At 39.8% G+C, this 15,689-nt stretch overlaps 1 protein-coding gene across 1 annotated transcript; it reads right to left on the bottom strand.

Moving 5' to 3' along the window:
- Positions 1–11,564: 11,564 nt before the first annotated feature.
- LOC107512858 (beta-defensin 121) lies at positions 11,565–12,783 on the bottom strand. Its single transcript, XM_016148791.1, has 2 exons — positions 12,726–12,783; positions 11,565–11,722 (listed from the first exon to the last, which is right to left on the bottom strand). Exons 1-2 carry the CDS (start codon positions 12,781–12,783, stop codon positions 11,565–11,567), a joined length of 216 nt encoding a protein of 71 aa, XP_016004277.1.
- Positions 12,784–15,689: the final 2,906 nt, after the last annotated feature.

Genomic DNA, 15,689 nt, shown 5'->3' with positions numbered 1-15,689 from the left:
GACAAAGAAAGAAGAGAATAGATTGAAGGAAAAAAGAAAAGAATTCTAGAAACCTAGAGTTTTAGTTTCACACAGACTTGGAATTGAGTGTTGGCCCTGCCACTTGATACTTACAGGCCTTGAGTAAGGTAAATTTTCTGAGCCTTCTATGATAAAATACAAATCATAACCATACCTGATTTAATTAAATGGGATAACATATAAATTGCTTAGCAAAGCACCTGACACATAGTAGGTGTTGAATAATTATTAACTGTAATTATTGCTGTTTTTTGTTATTGTTATCATTGTCACCTTCATATTTACCATTATTAGCCTCAGAACAATCCTCAGAAGTGGAAACCATATAAACTTTCAACTCACATATGATAAAATTGAGACTTAGGTCAGGTGATGTGAACTGCTCAAGGGCTTACTGGGGAGGGGAGAAGAATGGAGAATAGAAAGAAGTTTTCCATAAGCAGAAGGTCAAGAGAATGCTTGGTAAACAGCTGTGGCTGTGAATGTTGGGACAGAAGAGGAGACCTTGAGGGACGGAGGCAAAGCAGACGCCAATCATCACAGAGGCTGTCAATGCCATGCTAAGGTATGAGTCACAGGGATGCAGAAGATCTTGTAGAGAAGACTATGGTGGCATGGTCAGATATTTATTTACCTAGAAAAATCACTCTGACAAGCCTTGTTGAAGATAATTGCCAAGGCAGAGGCAAGTGAGGAAGATTAATAAGGAGGCTGTTTCTCCCCAGGAGAAATCGCAAGGCCTGCATTATAGCTGAGAAAGCATAAATATACAGTGTGTGAGAGAGGAAAAGCTGGAACTCTCAGAGAAGTCACCTCCCCAAGCTGTGAGTAGCCGTAGTTACCAGCTATTGAGTGTTGACTCTCTGCTGGGTTTGGGAACAAGGATTTCACAGTTACAATCTCCTTTCATCCTCACAACCACCACCAGATAAAGTTTATTCCACCATTGTACTTGTTTGAAAACCAAAGTTTAGAAAGGTAAACATTTTCCCAGGTGACCATATGAGGAGTCTGGGATTTGAACCCAGGTCTGACTGCTCTCAGTTGTGGTGCTTCTATCCACAAGCCTGTATTTTAATGCTTCTTCAGACTTGGGATAGCAGGGGTCTCAGCTACGTGAGAAAGCCAGTCAGAAAGAAGCCTCTAGGCATTTTTTTTCCTAAAAAAATTTGAGAAGTCTCTACAGAGAGAGGGTGGGGGCAAGATCAGAGAAACACTTATCTGTGACCTTTGTTAATTTATAACAGCTTTATTGCCATAAGATCCACTCATTAAGTGTATAATACAATGAGTTTTAGTAAATTTACAAAAATGTGCCACCATTTTCACTATGGTCCAATCTTAGAATATTTCCATCACCCCCCAAAAAACATACCTCATACCCATTTGTAGCCAAAACCTATTCCCACCCCCAAACGTGATGCCACTAATGTTTATGATAATACCATTGATTATATATTAAACATTGTCTGAGTTAATCCTCACAAGGAGATATGTATGACTGAGGAGGAAACCAAGGCTCAGAGGGGTGAAATGACTAAACCACTGAGGGGCCTAGAATTCAAATCCAGGACTCTCCAAAAAGGCCCAGACCAAGGAGAAGGTCCTGAGGAAATATATTTGCAAAGATGTGGGATATGTGACATTTTTTAAGCTGCGGAGAAATACATTATAAAATCAGAGATATTGAAAACATAAAAGAGAGGGTGATTCATTGATGGAGAAAAATCCAAGGAAAGCAGAAGGGACAGAGTCAAAGAATTAAGTGGGAACATTAGACTTCAATGGAGAGAGCTCTCTTTTAAGAAGAAAGGAATTTTATAGAACGGCTGCATAGAATTATCCTTAAGACCAGACCTCAAACTTTTATCTCAAATAGACCGGAATTCAAATCCTGCCCATTACTTGCTACCTATGTGGCTGCCGTAGATATTTATGTTTTGTTTTGTTTTTTGTCTGTCCACTTTCTCTGTAGGGAAATCCCCTCACCATAGCAGTCTTAAGGAGGGACAGTGCCGCCTCCTAAAGTTCAAATACTTGTTTCCTGCCTCTCCTGCAGCTAGGATGTGAGCACATGGCCAAGGTTCAGCCAATCAGATATCCCCGTTCTGTGTTTTAAATCAGGCATTTATGATTCCAGGAAGCAGGAACAGTGGAGAATTTTCTTAGCAAGAGAGCCCACAGTGACATCCAGTCCAGGGGCAGAAGGGCAGGCAGAAATGGAGCTCCGGGTCCCAAGCAATGGGGCTTAGTGGCAGCTGTGTCTTCTCTGAACTGAGTCTGTAGGGTGATTTTTCACTCTGGCTTTACTACCCTACCTCCCAACCCATTTTCTAAGCCTAACTGTGCATTCTCTGAGCTGCCAAATAGCCAAAGGTTTCCTTTGCTGAAATTGATACAGTGACCATCAGCAAGTTGTTTAATTTGAAGGACAATAATAATATCTGCTTCATGATTTCTTATGGCCTTTAAATGATTTTTTTTAATTGCCTATCCAATGTTTAGCACAGTGCCTGGCAGATAATCAGTGCTTGATACAGTTTCATTATAATTCTTTGTTTTGAAAGGTGAAAGAAAGGAACAGGAACCTTGAGTGGGTTTGGCCTCTGTCTCCATGAATGTGGGGCTAAGTTCCTCTGCTGGCTGAGGGAATGAGGCTTGGAGATAATGGATAGTTAGAGAAGCCACCGTGGATGACACAAGAGAATCGCCAGACAAAGAGCTATAAAAGCAAAACCTATGGACAGGGCTGGATGGCCCGATAAGAAGAATGAATGTGTGCTCTGGCACCCAGCAAGGCATGGGCCAAAGACAGTCAGAAAAGTCTTAAGAATCCATTTTCATTTCGGCCTAAAAAATGTTTTGTGTTATTTCACAGAAGTAAAGTTTTATTTCAGAGTCAAGCGTTGTTTTATTTTGAATTCTACTTGGGCAGCACCATAAACCACTCTGTACTCAAGGTCACTCACTCAAAGTGTTCATGAGGATTTGCTCTGCATGCAGTGTTGCTAATCAGGATGAAGGAGTTTGGGGGGCACTACCCAGCAGTGTGACGAAAGTGCCAGGTATTTGATTTGGCCCAGGGTTGGGAACAGAGCAATTCACATGTTTCTTCCAGTATGTCATTCAGTGTCTGCAGGACTCAGCATTGAATGAGACAACATAGCAGAATGTTGACAAGCTCGTGTTCTGAAGTTAGTTTCCTGGTGTGGGTCCTTGGAAAATTTAATTAACTCTGAAGCTATTTCCTTGTCTATACGATGGGTGTAATAATAGCGCTTACGTCATAGGTTTGTTAATAAGGGAATACACATAGAACACTTAGAACACCACGCAACACTTAGTGACTGCAATGTAAGTGTCTGCTGTTATTATTGCAATAGACCAGAAATTCCCAACCTTGAGATTCCACCCTTTCTTATTACAGCTTTTTGTAATATTTCATAAGCCCACTGATGAATACTTGTATATACAGGTTGCCCAAGGAATGAGAAATGGCTGTGACCGAGATAAGGAAAAATTGAAAAAGATGGTTTAATTACTATAGCACATTTATGTTTGAGTGTCTGGGTTTATATTTGTATTGCATTTTATTTATATATATTTGTGTGAATGTGTGCATAGCTGTACATGCTCGAATTTTGTCTATTTTTTGTATATTTTGTTGTATACATTATTTGTATTTTGTGTATGTGAGTATTTGAATTTATATGTGTAAGTATGTTTATACTTGAATGTAGTTTGTGTGTAGACATATAATTGGTGCATGGGTTTATGTTTGTATATTTTTGAGTACATATCTTCATGTGTATTTGTTCTCAGATCATCAAATGCCATCGTCAAGTTCTGTCCAGTTCAGTTCTTTTGTTCCCCTCAATCATCTACCTTCTATGACTCTGGAACATGACAGTTGCATGATTTTTCTGTTAAGCTGAGAGATGTGGGCCAAGTTTAAGGGAAATAGCTAAAGAGAGAGCAGGGAGCAGGGGCTGCCAAGCTGGCCAGCAAGTAGAAGCCACCACGGGGCCAGGAGACAGGAAAAGAGGCAGGCTTTGGTCAGAAAGCCAACTTGGCCCCTGGTTACTGTGTGATATCTCCTGAGATCTGCCAAGACCAGAACAGACTGTAGCCTCCACCTTTGTAATGCCTCCCACACGGGTACAGCCCAGCCTGGCCAGTTCTCTAAGAGCAGCACCACCCACTCCCTGAAATCTGTGCATTTGCATTTTTAAGTTCTTAAAGGCCACTCACTCCCTACATCCTAAATCCCATAGTGGGGACAGGAAGGGAAGTACTAGTTATCAAGTTTCCCGGATGGGTCCCACACAGGCCAGGTTCTTTTACCTTATCTCGTTTACTCCTCCCTCTAACCTGTGAGGTTAAGAATATTACAAGAAGGCAAAAGAAAAAAATGAGAACCATTAAATCATCACCATTTATAGGCTTCTTTGACTTCAATGCATTTGCATCATCTCCTCACTTTCCCAGTGAAGTATGAAAAGTTTCCAAGTGAGGGCCTGTGGCTCAGAGGAAAGTAATATGAAGACCAAGCTTGCATGAAAGTGTTGCGAGGTTATTATAGAAGGCTGGATACTAGAGAAACCACTACATCAGTATATCTCCAATTGTGTCTTGTTTCAAGCAATGTTCCATGAAAGAAATAGATGCTATTATTTACAATAGCTAAGATATGGAAGCAACCTAAGTGCCCATAGATAGACAAATAGATAAGGAAGATGTGGTACATATATACAATGGAATACAACTCAGCCATAAAAAAAGAATATCTTGCCTTTTGTGACAGTATAGGTGGACCTAGAAGGTATTATGCTAAGTGAAATAAGTCAAGACAGAGAAAGGCAAATACCATATGATTTCACTTATATGTGGAATCTAAAAAACAAAATAAATGAACAAACAAAACAGAAACAAACTCATAGACACAGTGAACAAACTGATGATGGTTACTAGATGGGAAAGGGGTTGGGAAGATGGATGAAAAAGGAGATAGGATTAAGAGGTACAAATTGGCAGTTACAAACTAGTCATAGGATATAAAGTACAGCATAGGGAATATTGTCAATAATATCGTAATAACTATATATGGTATCAGATGAGTACTAAACTTATCAGGGTGATCACCTCATGAGGTATATAAACGTCTAACCACTATGTTGTATACCTGAAACTAATATAATATTGTATGCCAACTGTAATTGAAAATTAAAAAAAAAATTTTTAAAGAAATAGATGCCAGTGATAGTATTTCTTCTAAAATTCATTAAGATATTAATAGTCACATACTGGTTATGAATCCTCACCACACTCAAGCTCAGGAAATAGAAATGCTTTATTAATTTATATTTAATTTAAATTAATCTCCAAAACAACACTTTCAAAGTCGATGAGATGTCCAATGTCAGTTATTATTGGGGTTTCCTGCCTTCTTCCACTTGTTCCTACTAGGACTCCATGGCTCTGGGAAATAAGGAAGGACCTGATCCTTGTTCCATGACAAAAGTCTTCATTTGATTTATTCCTCATGCTCAGGATATTGCTAATGAACTCTGTCAGCTGTTCATTGAGCAGTTCCAGGCAGCTGGAGAATTGCTCATCACCATGGCTCTCTCCTCCAACCACAGGCCCATGGAGGCCTTTGCTGCTTCTCCCACAACCACAGCTATAGCGGCTGTCTCTGCGGTGGTTGCCTTTCCTGCTGACAACTCCATTCAAGTACGTGTCACCTTGGGACCCTTCATCAAATACCCTTAGAACCAAACCCCCATCTCTTCTCTTCTCCTAGTCGTATGGAGACTCAACATCCCCAAATGCCAGGCTGTTCATCTCTTGAACTTGAAGCAAAAAATCTTCATCCCACTCCTCCTGAGACAATCCAATCTAACTTGTACCTAGACCTCTCTAAAAAGATGGAGTGGGAAGATAAAAAGGGTTGGCTTTAGAGAAGCTCTTGAAACACACACACACACACACACACACACACACACACACACTTTCAATTCCACAGTGGAAAATGGAGACCAGGATTCAGACACAAAGTTCTGGCTTCCCTTCAAATAACTAAGCAGAAAAAAAAAAATTATCTTTTTATTCTTTTTGCTGATTCTTACTCAAGTAAAATGGGGGGGCGGGAGTCAGGTAATTGTTACATTAAATTCTTAATATATCACCCCAATACAATGTTTGTTTTAAAAATAGTTTATTTTTATAGTCAATCTCATTAAAATACATTGATTTTGCTTTCCAGGCAAGGCATAATATCCTCAAGAACTCCAGTCATTCAGAGAAGACATTACCCAACTCATGAAAGCATGCCTTTCAGTCTGCTCAGCAATAATGGAAGCATTGACCAATGACCATCACAGTGATGGTTGCTGTGACTGTCACCCAACGCTGCAAAGTGTCTTATAACATCACTATGTATACTTAGTATCATTCCATGGTTATTGATATCAAACATTTATATTATTCTAATGCAAAGTTATGCCTGAAAGAGGGAATTTTCTTGTGAGACCATTTTTGCTGTCTGTTTTAAACCAAACATAATCTCATTAAGTCAAACAATTGCTCAACTAATATTTGTTGAATATCCAATTTTTGCCAGATTCCATTCTGAGACACAGGAAATAAATCAGCCAGTTCCTGTCTTCATGGAACCTATTATAGCCTATCATGAAGACACACATTGGAAAAATGTAAGTACAGGCACAGTGGGTGCTCCAGAAGAGAAGTGCAGGATGCAGTTAATGAGGCGGAGACTAGAGTGACGCGAAGGAGGTACTTGCATCATTGAAAGAGGCACTTGCACGACCCTGAGAGTGAGTACCTCCTTAGAGCACCTCCCTCTCCTCACCCCAGCCCTGGCCCAGGCAATCAGAAAGGTCGAAGTGAAAGAGAAAACACTCCAAATGAAGGGAAAGGCTTCAGGGTAATATTCCCTGGTAGTGATCATTTGCTGCATCTTTGGACACTCATCATCTAAACCCCTTTTTATCTAGGAATAATTCTCTATTCTTTGGGTCTTGATGGAAAGGAAGGCTGTCCTCCCACTATAGAAAGTGCTAAAGACAAATATTCATTTGTGCCACCAAGCAGGCAGCCACATGACCCAAGCTCAACCAACTGGATATTCTAACAAAGGGCTTTCAATTTTAAAAGGCAAAACCATAAATAATGTAGAAAAAATATCCACATGGTGACAGCAGCAATGGCAAGACTCCAGGTGCTGCTGGACAATGCTGCTGTCCAGTGCCAGGATGGCCATAATGGTAATGGGATCCTGGTAAATTTTCTGCTGCCCACTCTACCTTGGGCCTTCCAATCCTGATTGTCTAGACTTCTAGTCAGTTCTATTGAGCTACATGATAACCTTCCAAGAAATGCCCTTTCTGTTTCAGCCGGTCTCTAATGACCAATAAGGAATCCTTATGAGATTCAATAAGGAGCCCTTATGATATTGGATGCCAAAATGTGGAAAAAACTGACCCGGCAGTGAGATTAAAGGATCAGCAGCAAAACTCAGGATAGAAAGCCTGGAGTCTGCGAAAAGAAGAGGGAGCATACTGATGAGGGACTAAGCTGAAGAAAGCAGCTCTAAAAACAGTGAGAAAAAGTGGGATTTGTATAATACCAATGCAGAAGAAGAACCAAGGGGTCTTGATGGCTGACTTGATATGAGAAGTGAGGAGAAGCGTTTCCAAAGTCTTATATCTCAGACAATGGTGAACCAGAAGCACTTGGGAAGGGAAACCTGCTTGAGTGGGACAGTGACGTTCTTGGACTTCAAATATTCATAGAGCTAGCAAATCTGTATTGCACTCCCACCGTGTTCCAGGCACCAAGAATGGAATGGTGAGCAGAACTGACAAGGACCCTGCGATCACAAAATGCAAATTCTCCGGGGCAGATAAACAACAAACAAGTAAATAAACAACATAAGTACTCATTTTTGAGAAGTGCAAAGAAAGAAACTGGCAGGGATATAGAGGACTTTGTTAGGTGTGATAATCAAGGGTGACATTTAAATTAAGACCTGAAGGTTACGACTAAAACAATACAGGTATTGAAAGAAGAGCCCTCTTAAGCAGAAGAAATGGTATGTAGCAAGGCCTAAAAGCATGAAAGAGATTGTTGACATGAAGGAATAGAAAGGAGACCAGAGTGACCTAAGTGTATAAAGGAAAGAAGATGCCACAGAGGTAAGCAAGGCTAGGCCAGGCAGGGCTTCACAGGCTATGGTAGGGAGTCAAGACTTCAAAGGAAATCGGAAGCCATTGTTTGGTGTTAAACATAGCAGTGACAGGATATAATTTACCTTGTGGCTTCTGTGTGGAAATTTAATTAGAGGATTAAATGAGAAATCATTTAGGACATATTGAAAAGATTCAGATTAAGATGAGAGTGGCTTGAACTAGATGGAAAGAAAAAATGGTCTTGAGATATATTTTGAGGGTAGAGCCACAGGACTTGCTGATAGATTAAATAGAGTGAGGCAAAATGAGGAACCAAGGATGACTTCTAGGTTTGGAGCAACTGGGTGGGTACATGTCGTTACTATTCACTGAAAAGGGAAATAATAAGGTAGTAACAAGGCTTGGTGAAGTAAGGTCCCCACCAGGAGTTCCATTCCAGATATGTTATGCATCTTAATGGAGATGCCACGTAAGGAGACGGATATATCAATCTAGAGGTTTGAGAAAATCTGGGATTAGAAATATGAAAGGTGTTCAAAGCACTGAGTGAAAAATCTATAAAGAGAAAAGAGCCTAGAAATGAGCCTTAGTGACTGGGAAAGGAAGGAGGAACCTGGACTGAAGAAGAATGGTCTAGCCCATCAGAGGAAAACTAAGAGGGTCTGGACTTAAGAGTCAAGAGAAGAAAGCGTTTCAGTGAGAATTTAGTAGCCCTGGCCCCTATGTCAAATACTGCTCAGAAGTCAATAAGAGGAAAATAGGGATGCCTCTGTTGGGTTTGACAACACTGGGGAAAACTGGGTAACCTTTATAAGAGAAATTTCAAAGGCAGGGTCAAAGCTGAATTGAATTGAGTTGAAAAGTGAACGAGAGTTGAAAAAGTGGGGAAAGTGAAGGTAGACAACATTTTGAGAAATTTTTCTTTGGAAAATTGCTAAGAAATGTGTCATTGCCCGGAGACAGATAAGAGATACTAGAGCATCTTTGTATGATGATAAAACAATCCAGTAGAGAAGGGAAGAATGAAGAAAATAATTGAAGATTGAGTCCTTGAGTAGAGGAGAAGAGAAAGGGAAAAGTAGAAGGGTTGGTTTCTCTGCAGTAGGCACCGTTCTTTCAAAGTAAGCAAAGGGAAGACAGGAGTTGTAGGACCAGGTGCAAGAATGTGTAGACTTAATAAAGAGAAGATGGTGTTCTTTCTGGTGGTTTCTATTTTCTCAGAAAATGAGGCAAAGAGTGATAGTTTAGAGCAGGAAGTGAAAGAAGATTAAGGAGAGAGGAAAAGGCATGGGATAGTCATTTCGGAGAGTAAGAAAACAAACTTCTTACAAGAAAACAGGTAATTAGCTGGGCAGTGTTGAATACAATTCAAGGTTTGAGGCCCTGAATTTTGGATGAAATCAGTGAAGCCCATTAGGTAATTTTCTCCAAGAATAATCAGCTGCTAAGATGTGCAAATGGAGAAGGCCAGCAGGTGGTCATAGTCCACCAGGTTAAGAATTTGACAGATGGATACCATGCAGTTCAGAATATTGGAGTGGAGACTGTCTGCAAGAGAATTGTAACAGGGCTAGATCATGATATCCAAGCTTAGTGAAGGAACGTGGATTCAGAAGATTGAGACAATTAGCGGAAAGGTAATGGGGCTAATGGCTTCATTTCAACCTTAAGAATGATTAACTATGGGGTGTAGGATTGGAGCAAAGTGGAGAAAGAGGACCTTAATTTTTTACAGACAGGGAATTTCTATTCAGAGTCTAAATGGAGAAAATTAGGGAATAAGATCAATCTAGATCCAACTTACATTGACCACAAATCGAATGTGTGCAAGGCACTGTACTGGGCACTTTCATATCTGTTATTTCATTTAATCTGCATGAAAACTCTGTGCCTTGGGTAGCATAAATCCTCATTTTAGAGAAAAGAAAATAAAGCAGAGAAGATTAAATGGCTTGCCTAGGGTCATGCTGCTGATATGTAGTCAAGCAAGGATTTAAACCTAGATCTTATGATCTTGAAAACAATGCTCTTCTTTTGAAAGCTTTGGTGATACTTAGTGTGGCTGGAGGTTTTCATTGAAAAGGTCTGCTGGGAATAACTAGGTCAAGCCATAAAACTGACGGTAAGTTCAGTGTTCTCGTATGAAGGAACTGCATAGTAGGCAAGTGACTCCAAACAGAACTTTCCAACTCAGGATAAAGAATCAATTTGTTTTTGATTAGAGAGATAAGCAGCAAGGGTTGGGAATACTTGGGACTATGACCCAAATCATGGGGCTGGTAATGGTCAAATCCTGTTGTCTCAGTTCAGGATCCCTCCTGGAAAAGGACTAGCCAGCAGTTCAATATCATGTGGCTCAACTAGGAGAAAAGAAAAGAGACAGAGCAGGGGTCTGGCACTAGCTCTCTCCAAGAAAACTTATAAGATACCATCCCGGAGTTCCTAACGGGACAGAACTGCAGTTGTTATTAAGGGGCAGTTGCAACTTTTGGTGTGGAAGCAGAGAAAGAGAGGCAACAGGCTAAGAATAGGTTCTAGCGTTCATCACACATTCTTGACTTCCTCTAAAATACAAAGAGACTGAGCCTCATAGCCTGCTTCAGCCTTATATCTTTAGACTCTAAAGCTATGCTGTTCAATATAATAACCAACAGCCATATTAGTTTTATATAGATAATACGATAGAATATATAGATATATATATATTTTTTTTAGGTGAGGCAACCCTTGGTTGACTTTGCAGATTGCAAGGACTTTGTCAGCTTACAATCCCTTATTTTTTTTTTATTTTTTACAACTACAGAACTTAGTCTTCCTAGGTGGTCTTCCATCCAGGTACTAACCAGGCCCAACCCTGCTTAGCTTCTGTAGTTATATAAATTTAAGTATAGAATAAATTAAATTAAAAATTCAGTTCCCCAATCATATTAGCCACACTTAGAGTGCTCAATAGCCACATGTGGCTAGTAGTTACCATATACAACAACACAGATATGGATATTTCAATTATTGCAAAAAGTTCTATCAGCAGTGCTGGTCTAGAAAACAGGAATCAAATGGATAGAATGAACATTCTTTATTTATGTCACCTGGGACCAGCTGTGGGCCAGCAGGGGAGCAGCTTTGTGCAAAACTGAGATTATTACCACCAACTGGTCTACCCTGTTCTTCTTAATACCCACACACACCTTTCTTCCTTCCTATTTGTTTCTAAGTATAACTCAGTGGAACTGCCAGACACAAACGAGGTACAGCCAAGAATGATTTAATAGAATGGTGGGATCCAATGATGTTAGACACCAGGTTGGGTAAGAGGTGACAAACTGCAGAAGGTTATTCCAGGCTTCCAGTGTAGTTTGAGAATCCAGTGTTGATAGCTACGTACTTGGGATTGACACAGCACTTAGCCTCAGCATTACATAGTATGTAGAATAGTTCACCCTCTTCACACATGATTCTGCACCTTCCCAACTTACCCCAACATTTCTTGACTGAAATTAAAAGGAAACGAGGGTACAGGATTAGTCTTAAAATAAAGAAGAGGGCTAGGGAACGGGGCAGGCCAAAGCCAGTAAAGAAAACAATAGTAAGGTAAATAAGGAGATAGGAGAGGAAGAATCCCTCACAAGGCATCTTCCAAGAATAGGGGAGATTATAGGCCACCATCCTTTCTTTTCCCACTTGTGTTCTCAGTCACGACCTCAAAGTTCTCCGCACTCAATGGCCTAGGATCTACTAGGCAGCTTTCCCTGGCCAGGTCCTTTGGGGTAGGGAAGAGGTCTCCCTCTCTCCAGGTTTTCGTCTCCATATTATAAAGTACCCAAGTGTCCAATATCAATTAGTTACCTTTTCACTTTGCCTTCCAGTACCCTTTCTGACCATATCAATGAAAGGAGATGGGAATCTGAAATACACCCATCTGGACATCTGCAAGTCTTCTAGGGTATCTGTAAAAACTTCCAAGAATTTCACACTCCCTTCTCTTCAACACCCTGGGGCTTTTCAATGGTCTTAACAAGCCAAGATAATTAGGAACAATTGCTCTAAGGGAACCTCCAGATAAATTGAGGTTACCTGAGAGAGTGGAATCAGAATCCTCAAATAATCAGAAATTCAGGAACCATTTTCATGGAGGCAAGAAGAGATCAAAATTCAAATCCTCCCCCCCCCCCCAAAGAATGTTTTGGAAAAGCTCCTGTTTTCTCTACACTCCATGTTCAAGTCTCTTTCCTCCTTGTACCCTGCTTCCCCGCCTCAGGTCATGTTCAGCTTCTTCTAAGCCAACCAAAGGAGAAGTTCAGTATAGTCAATTAAAAGCACTGGAAAGATCAGTTGGAACCAGAGAACTCACACTTCCCCTTGGCTAGAGAGATCATCCAAAGGCCTCCATGGATGTCAGGCCATTCTCTGAACCCAAGCTGTTAGAGACCCCAGAGTTCATAAATAGGCATTAGGTTTCCTGACCCACTCCCCCTTGGGAGAGATTCTTGTTACCTGGGATAACCTGGGCCAGTGGCATAGTAACAGTCAAAACCAGAAGAACAAGCTTCATGATAAGAAGATTGGAGGCTTTTGGGCTGGTAAGTCAGGCAGAGGTCTCCATTCTGGGCAGTCCAGACTGATATTTATTGCCCCAGGGAGCATGGAGGAGCCATGATCAGTGAACCAGAAAGGGAACAGTCACTTAATATTAGACAGGCAGGCAAATAGTCAACCACACTGATTGAATAGCTATTATTTGATACACCACCCTCTTCTGCATTTACAGAGGAAGCTGAAGGAGGCACAAGAGAAATTAACAAAGAGAAGACATAGCCTTGTCCTTGAAGAATTTTATGATACAAGTGGGGAGCCAAGAGGAGGGAGGTGTTTTTACTATTAATTCATTTCTGGTAAATGAGGGGGGAAGGATGGAGGAAAAGAGAGAAAGAGGTGACAGTTTGGGGTTCTTTAGGTTTTTTACAGCAATAAGGACATCTTAGGATGTCCCATATGTTGGTGGTTCGGTTTAAGGATACTAAAGGAAGGGCAGAAGCAGAGTTGACTATCTTTATAGCTCCATGGCTGACACCATTGGAAACTAAAACGTCAACATTTGTGGACTTGGATGAGCAAGAAGGCCAGAAACCTCACTTTTCATTGTGCATGTTTTTTAAGAACAAGTAGAATCTTCCTAGATAACAAAGAAAAAGACTTTTACTACTTCTGTGACATTTTTTATAAAGTACAGTAGATTGCATTATTGACCCCAATTCTTTGCTCCTACTTCACCATATTTTTGCCCTGCTTGCTTTTATCTTGGCTGTATGACTTGCTTTAGCTGACAATATGTGGGCAGAAGTGACAGTGTGCCAGTTCTGAGTGTAGGCTTTGAAAAGTGATGACTGTTTTCACTTGCTCTTTTGTGCCTCTGCCATCAGCATAAGAAGAACAGTCCCCAGTGGGCCAAAGACAATGAGAAATACCCAGAGAAGAGCCACCCCAGATGACCCACAGATCTACAGTGAGAAGTAGAACTTCCCCTGCTACCCCAGCCTCGAGCAGAGCAATCTAGCCAGACTCCAGTTTACCTGCTGAAATACATGAGCAATAATAAAGAATTGCTATTTTAAGCCACTGAGTTTTGAAGTGGAATGGTACATAGTAATAGCTTACTAACACATAAGGCCAGCAGATAGATCGAAAAAGAGCCAAGTGCTTTTTAGCATAATATTAGCAATGTCTATCATTTCAAAATGGACAGAACAAAGGCATACTAACAGGAAGATTATCTTCTTTCTGGTATAAAATAAGACTGTTGTCTCCAAGAAAAATTAATGTTCAAGACCGGGGGTCATCTGACTTTTTCTGTAAATACCCAAATAGTAAGTATTTTAGGGTTTGCAGGCCATACAGTTTCTGTCACAACTACTCAACTCTGCATTTGTATCATGAAAACACCATAGACAGTACGTAAACAAAAGGATGTGACTATGTTCTAATCGAACTTTATTTATAGACATTGAATCTGAATTTCATGTAATTTTCATATGTCACTGAATATTATTCTTTTGATTTTTTTTTAACTATTTAAAAATGTAAAAAACAGTCTTAGCTCCTGGGTCATTCAAAACCAGGCAGCAGGCTGAATCTACACTGGTAAACAATAGAAAGCTAAACGATACCAAATACTGTCAGAGAAATGGGAACAGAGAAATTCCCACGTACTTCTGATGGGGTATAGATCAGAGGCTGAATGACTGTAAATCTCATGAAGTTTCAGGACCACTCCCTTGCTTGAACACTTGTGAGTGCTGGGAATTCTAGAATGTTCTAGGTAAGGAGAGGAAACCAAGTTGTAATCAAGAAACAATACTAAATTAGCATTTCAGGTAGAAATTCCAGTAATCTATTGTAATTTCTTAGCTCCTTCTAAGTAAATATTCACTTTTGGATCTAATTTTGAATTCATAATTTTGTGTTCTTAAAAAGAATCTCAATATTGTTAAAGTTTCAAGCCCAACAGTACCTGGACATTCCTCTGAAATGGAGGCAGCCATTCTGGGGAGGAATCTAATGACAGTTAGTCCAACTAAGTACAAGATTTGTTCTGCTCCAGAAACTCCTCTCCTGGGTAGATGTCCCAAAGAAATCCTTACATATGTCCATAAAGAAATATGCACAAGAATATCTATTAAAGCAAGGTTCATGATGGCAGAGAGTTGAAGACAACCTGAACTCCATCACTGGGAGAGTCGAAAGGTAAAACGTTGTAGATGAACACCATGGAGTCCCATGTCAACACCACTTTGGAAAACAATTTGACAGTTTCTTATAAAGTTAAATATACACTTACCATACAACCTAGCAATTCCATTCTTAGGTATTTATCCAAGATAAATGAAGACATGTCTACACCAAAAATTGTACATTAATTTTCATAGCAGCTTTATTCATCATAAATGGAAACAACATAAATTTCCATCAACTAGTAAACAAATAAATTGCAGTGTATCCATATAATACAATATTACTCAGCAACTGAGAAGAACTAATTGCTGTTACGTGTGGTAGAATGGAAGAATCTAAAAAGCATGCAACTAAGTGAAAGAAGCTGGGAATATACTGAATAAGTCCATTTACATGAAACTCTGGAGAAGACAAATCTAATTTACAGTGACAAAAATACTTATCAGCAGCTATCTGGGGCTGGCGAGTGGAGGTGAGCATTGACTGAGATGGGGCATCAAATAACTTTTAGGATGATGAAATGCTTTATACACAGATGTCATCGAAATTTACACACTTAAAATGGGTGCGTTTTATTTATATAAAGTTATTTATTATTATAAAGTTGATTTATTTAAAAACTAGTGCTGATTTTTTAAAGTGAGCAATAGAATGAAGTATATAACATAAAACCACTTTTATAGAATATGTACACTTTATGTAGAATAAAAATATGTACATATTAAAAAG

Source organism: Rousettus aegyptiacus, unplaced genomic scaffold (genome assembly GCF_014176215.1).
Source record: "Rousettus aegyptiacus isolate mRouAeg1 unplaced genomic scaffold, mRouAeg1.p scaffold_m13_p_12, whole genome shotgun sequence".
Classification (NCBI taxonomy): Eukaryota; Metazoa; Chordata; class Mammalia; order Chiroptera; family Pteropodidae; genus Rousettus; species Rousettus aegyptiacus.
The sequence above is the reverse complement of the archived record's forward strand: the minus strand, read 5'-3'. Positions and strand labels throughout refer to the sequence as shown.

Coding starts and splice junctions, on each gene's coding strand:
- LOC107512858 (XM_016148791.1), bottom strand. CDS start 12,783: ATGAAGCTTGTTCTTCTGGTTTTGACTGTTACTATGCCACTGGCCCAG. Junction 11,723..12,725: donor ACTGGCCCAGGTTATCCCAG/GTAACAAGAATC, acceptor TTTTAATTTCAG/TCAAGAAATGTTGGGGTAAG.